The sequence below is a fragment of the Bison bison genome, unplaced genomic scaffold (assembly GCF_000754665.1).
Source record: "Bison bison bison isolate TAMUID 2011002044 unplaced genomic scaffold, Bison_UMD1.0 scf7180017864092, whole genome shotgun sequence".
NCBI classification, from domain to species: Eukaryota; Metazoa; Chordata; class Mammalia; order Artiodactyla; family Bovidae; genus Bison; species Bison bison.
The window spans coordinates 1577707-1584144 of NW_011494664.1; the positions used below are offsets into that span (position 1 = coordinate 1577707).

General features: G+C 37.0%; 1 protein-coding gene across 4 annotated transcripts in view; it reads right to left on the reverse strand.

Annotated features, from left to right (window-relative positions):
- Window positions 1-6438, reverse strand: part of USO1 (USO1 vesicle transport factor) — an 81071-nt gene that overhangs the window by 33285 nt on the left and 41348 nt on the right. For all 4 annotated transcript variants that reach the window (XM_010838158.1, XM_010838159.1, XM_010838160.1 and 1 more), the window contains one exon: window positions 3050-3170. In XM_010838158.1, the coding sequence (XP_010836460.1) occupies window positions 3050-3170 (121 nt within the window). The remainder of the gene's footprint in view (window positions 1-3049; window positions 3171-6438) is intronic.

A 6438-nucleotide genomic window follows, 5' to 3' on the forward strand; every position in this document is an offset into this window, starting at 1 on the left:
GTGTTGGAGAAGACTCTTGAGAGTCCCTTGGACTACAAGGATATTCAACCAGTCCATCCTAAAGGAGATCAGTCCTGGGTGTTCATTGGAAGGACTGATGCTAAAGCTGAAACTAATATTTTGGCCACTTCATGCGAAGAGTTGACTCACTGGAAAAGACTGATGCTGGGAGGGATTGGGGGCAGGAGGAGAAGGGGACGACAGAGGATGAGATGGCTGGATGGCATCACCGACTCGATGGACATGAGTTTGAGTAAACTCTGGGAGTTGGCAATGGACAGGGAGGCCTCGCGTGCTGAGGTTCATGGGCTCGCAAAGAGTCAGACACGACTGAGCGACTGAACTGAACTGATACTCAGATCATGGCAATCAGTTCCATCACTTCATGGCGTATAGATGGGGAGAAAGTGCAAACAGTGATGGACTTTATTTTCTTGGGCTCCCAAATCACTGCAGATGGTGACTGCAGCCACGAAATTAAGACGCTTGCTTCTTGGAAGAAAAGCTCTGACAAACCTAGACAGCATATTAAAAAGCAGAGACATCACTTCCCTGACAAAGCATATAGTCAAAGCTATGGTTTTTCCAGTAATCATGTACGGATTTGAGAGTTGGACCATAAAAAAGGCTACGTGCCAAAGAATTGATGCTTTCAAACTGTGGTGCTGGAAAAGATTCTTGGAAGTCCCATGGACTAAAAGGTGATCAAACTAGTCAATTCTAAAGGAAATCAATCCTGAATATTCATTTTAAGAACTAAAGCTAAAGCTAAAGCTCCAATACTTTGGCCACCTGATGTAAAGAGCTGACTCATAGGAAAAGACCCTGATGCTGGGAAAAACTGAGGGCAGGAGAAGGGGTGACAGAGGATGAGATGGTTGGATGCAGCAACTCAACAAACACAAGTCTGAGCAAACGCTGGGGGATAGTGAAAGACAGGAAGCCTGGCATGCTGCAGTCCATGGGGTCGCAGAGTCAGACATGACAGTGATTGAACAACAACATACCCATGAAAATATGCTTAATCTCATTATTAATTTAAGTAATGAAATAAAATCTCAGTAAGATGACTCTCTCTCTTTGCATGTGTGCTCAGTCCGTGTCTGACTCTTTGCAACCCTGTGGACTATAGACCGCCAGGGTCTTCTATCTGTTGGAGAGAGTACTGGAGTGGGTTGCCACTTCCTTCTCCAGGGAATCTTCCTTACCCAGAGATTGAACCTGTGTCTCCTGCATTACAGGTGGATTCTTTACTCGCTGAACCATTGGGGAACCCCTAAGTAACTCATCCAATCTTTTCTGCTTATCTATTGTTTCATCTATATTCTAATGACCCAAATCTTTATCACCAGCGTGGCCCTGCCCTCCAGATTAGTAAGCCTACTCTCAACCATACTATGATACTTACTAACTTCAGTTCAGTGAATGCAAATATACTCATTTTTCTCCTCTGACTCTGGTGCTAGGTTTTTTCGATCAATTTCTCACTAAAAGTATCTAAAAATGCTGAACTAAAAAAAAAGTCTAAGAGCAATGAAGTGACTATACAGCAGGCTAAAACTGACAAGAAAATGGGTATCTACACAGCTAGCTAAGTATAAAAGTACCTTTTGGCTGGCGGTACATTTCTCAATTTTGATAAATCTAAACTTTTCATTTTGACAGTTTCATGGGACAGAAGGAAAATAAATCAAAGCCAAGGGTATACACAAGGTAGGCAAGGAATCTAACAGAAAACTCTTCACCTAATAAACCAGAACCTCAAAAGGACATATCCCCAGGGGGCAAACAGTGAAAAGTTAACCAGTACTCATAGATTTGGAGAAGGCAATGGCACCCACTCCAGTACTCTTGCCTGGAAAATCCCATGGACGGAGGAGCCTGGTGGGCTGCAGTCCATGGGGTCGCTAGGAGTCGGACACAACTGAGAGACTTCACTTTCACTTTTCACTTTCATGCACTGGAGAAGGAAATGGCAACCCACTCCAGTGTTCTTGCCTGGAGAATCCCAGGGACGGGAGAGCCTGGTGGGCTGCCGTCCCTGGGGTCGCACAGAGTCGGACACAACTGAAGCGACTGAGCAGCAGCAGCACTCATAGATTGGCCTGGGTTTGCATTGCCTGAATGGTCCAGGAAATGTCAAGCCTTCAATCTGGAATAAGGTGATCCCAGATAAACTATAACCCCAGGGCTTGCCAAAGACAAACACATTTTCTTTGCAAGAAATTACCTTCATCTTAGGATTCAAATTCCTGTAACTAATTCTAAGTATGACACAAAACACAGTAAAAGAAAGCCATGTACACAAAAAACATTGTACCATGTGTAAAACCCAGTAGAGCAAAGTACCACCAAGACTTAAAATACTAGGATTATCAGAGACCATAAAATAATTGTTTCTTACATTTAAAGAAATGAAAAGATAAATTGAAAATATATACAGAAAAAAGGAACTTGTAAAAAATTACCTAGCAAATTTGCCAAAGTACCAGATAGAACTTATAGAAAAGAAAAATTAAAACTCAACGATACATGCAAAAGCTGATCAAATACAGGTGAAGAGAGAATTGGTGAAATAGGAAATAATCAGAAGAAATAATCCAGAAGAAAATCTGGAAAGATAAAAAGACAGAAAACACAGACGAGAAAGTATGATGATAAGGGGAGAAAGTATGATGATAAGGGGAGAATCTAGTCAGATAACAGAGAACTGACTCTGAGTTTAGGAAGATTTCAAAAAACGTGACAAAGCAGTATTGGAAGAGATATAGCTGAGATTTCCAGAAATGAGGAAAGACACCAACAGATTCTGAAAGTCTAAGAAATATTAAGCAGGATAAGTAAAAAGAAATCCAAACTCAACAAACCACAGAGGAAGAAAGAAAGACTGTAAAGCCTCCATCCTCCCTCAGGAAAGCCTCTTTCAACATCTAACAAAACAACAAAAAAGGCATACGCCCTCCTTTCTGCCTTCAGTTGCATTCCTCAGAAGTTAACAATTCAATGAGAACAAAAGGAACCTTCTCAAATCAATCTCTTCATACTATACCTCCATCACTGTTTCCCTCCTCTGTAATAATGTCCAGTAGTCTCTCAAAAGCATTTTCAAAAGCAACAATTTTCTGGATTGCTCCATTGCTTCTTGTTAGTGCCTGCAGTAGTAAGACGCCCTTATGGAGAAGAAAGATAATGTTGAGTGGAATATAACTTTTTAAAGACATTTAAAGATTACTTTAAAAATCACAGAGATTTAGAAGTGGCAGGAATTTTACAAGTCCAACTCCTTTGCTTTATAGATAGGGGAAAAAAGGATACAGAAGGTGAGTAATTTGCCTCCCTAAACTATACAGATTTCAAAAGACAGACCACCCTGACTAGAATCCATGTTTAGCAATTCCTAATTCAGTTCTTTTTTTCACGATTCAATACAAATATACAACAATCCTTGCTCATTCATCAATCATTACATAGCTTTCACTGTGGTCTAAGAGAGCTGAACATGATTGTATCTATCTCAGTAATGCCTCTGTATGTACTTCACAATAGTAACAGTAAGAAATTGTGAAATCAATAATATAAGTCAATAAACACCACCACATTCTAGCAGGGAAAGTTCAACTATTCTTGTAGTTATTCAGCCTGCAAATTCTCCAGATTTAATTCTAAAAGTTGACAGGTGGGAAAAAAAAAAAGGAAGGATGAGAATTCATGTCTCATGAATAGCATGTCTAGTACAGAACAATTCTCTGTAGTCTTTGATTATGATTTTTAGTTTTACTTAGTTCCTATTGAGCCAGATTTAGTTTATATATCTGCAACTACTTATCATTCAAGAAAAACTCACTGTTAACCATTTCTGCTTATTTCACTCTCAAATAAGAATTTTACGAGCTCACAGGGAGTCTAACAATATTCTAATGGTCAAAGAGACAGAAAATATTTAATGAAAAAAGCAGTTATTATTTAAAGGAAGAGGAATAGCAACTAGGTAATTCAAAAGTGCCTAAGAGGCCAATTAGCTGTCGGCTGTCCATACTGGGCAGGTCAGTATTCACACAAGACAAAAAACGCCCACAGCCTTATTGCACTTGTCCTACTCATCTTTCTGACTGTCCACTCTCAACATTAATATGAGAAAGCGAAAGTGGTTACGTCAAATTCTCCTACTTAATGAGCTTAACTGCTAACAAAGGAGGAAGAAATACAATGGAAGAACACTAAGGCTACGAATTAGATACAGCGGGTTTTTTAAAGTTCTGGTTAACTGCTTGTGCAACTTGAAGCAAATCACTTAAATTCTGTGTGTAATTTATATAATGTAAGTCTCAGTACACCCATGTGTAAAACGAGGATGGTATCTTTGTCAGAGGGTTTTTATGAGGACTAAAGGAAATAAAACAGCCCCCACAGAACCCAAGGTTTCAATGCATTTCAGTTTCTTCTACCTATTATGAGAGGTATTCCTCTATTCAGACATACCCACTAAAATGTTATTGAAAATAAAGTATACACTCATTGGTCATTGAAAGTAAGTGGGCACCAATTCCTGACTTTAAAAATTGGCAATTAAAGGGATTTATCGATTTATCCTTCCTTTCACATATGAATTGTAATTCAGGGTAATAAAATAAACTGTTCCATGAAGTAAACTTCCTCTTTGAGGAAAATTACCGCTGAATAAATGTAAAAGAATGACAAGTTCTAGAAATCATCATTTTGAAACTCTTAACAAAATTACTGATTCTGGCAATGTTCATTAATGAATGATAGGCTATAATGGACGAAAGGATCTATGAAGGGATCTGAATGTCATCACCTGAATCAAATCCACTGATCATACAAATGAGACAGCCAGGTATTTCATTTCCTCCTGTGTTGCAAACTGCTTCACCCAGGGAAAAGCAAAGAGGTGAACCAAAACCTACCTAATCAAGGCCTTTAGAAAAGTAAGACATCAACAATCAAATGTAATGAGAGAACCTTGTCTGGATCCTGATTTGGAAACCAACTATGAAAGACATTTATGAGACAAGTGGGAAACTTGAGTACAGAATAGTTATCTTATTAAACTGAGGGCTAAGACACACTTGTTATCTCATTAAATGCAATAATTGCATTGTAGTTATATAAGGATACACATTACATGTATACTGAAGTATGCAGTAGTGAAATTATACAGAAATAGTGAAATCAGATAGGTTGATTCCTTTTAAATATTCCAGTTAAAAATAAAGGAGAAGACATAAATTAAAAAAAATACAGGAGAATGGTGAGGGGAGGAGTAGATGAAACAAGTATAATAAAATCTTGAAAATTAAGGGGTTTAGGGGATGGGTTTGTCTGTGTTTTCTCTACTTTTGTGTGTGCTTACATTTCTCATAATAATAAACTAAAGAATGCAATTACAGACTATCACTTAGATGTGAGCTGGTACCTAGAGTTTTCTCAACCTTTCTCACTAATTTTTAAGCACTAACTTGAATAAATATGATATTTCAGTGCACCTATGAAAAATGACTAACTAATTCTCTAAATCCAGATCAAAATCAATTTTTCAAATATGGAACAAACTGAGACTAAAAATCTTTACCAATAGGCTCCCTGAGCGATTTAGTCATGTTGATAACTATTACTGTATGCAATGAGAAACATTAAAAAGAAAGAAAAGAAGGAAATCAAAGTTTTAAAAAGAAGGATGAGGAAAGAAAACAATACAAAAGAGCGAGGGGAAGCAGTATACTATTCTAGGCAGTCACAGAGTGCCACTAGTGACCACCAGGGTGCTGGTTAGTTTCTTCTGATCGCCATACGCTGTAATATGCTGTTTATTACATAACGCTCAATAATAAGTATGCACAAAAAATTCAAATGAATTTGTTAAACCAAAGGAAAGACGGCTGTAAAACTCCAAAATCTAATAAACATTATAGCAAAAATATAACTTAATCCCTAATTGTAAAATTAATGAAAACCAACATAGAGAATCATTTTATCCGTCTCAAAAACAGGAAAAAAGGTTAGGAGTAGGAAAAAAGAAAAACACTAGATAGTTAAAAGAAGTGCTATATTTAAAAACCAAGATAATGCAGTTATATACACACACAAATTATATCTGAAAATGAAAATAAATGATAATAATACTAATAACAATACAGGAAGAGAGAATTTCTTTATTAATTAGTTTGTATGTATGTATGTAATAATTCTTTATTAATTGGTATGTATCTTATTTGAACTAAGGGCCAAGAGAGGAGTAGAACAACAAATTCCGGTTTAAGACACATAGTAGTATTTTAGTCAAGAAAAGACACTCAAAATTCCTAATAGGTACACAATTCTTAAAACAATATTAAGGAATAAAAAAATGTCCTCAGAAATCAATACATTCTAGAGCAATTTTCCTCCAATTAAAAAATAAATTAAAAAAAAATTAAAAAA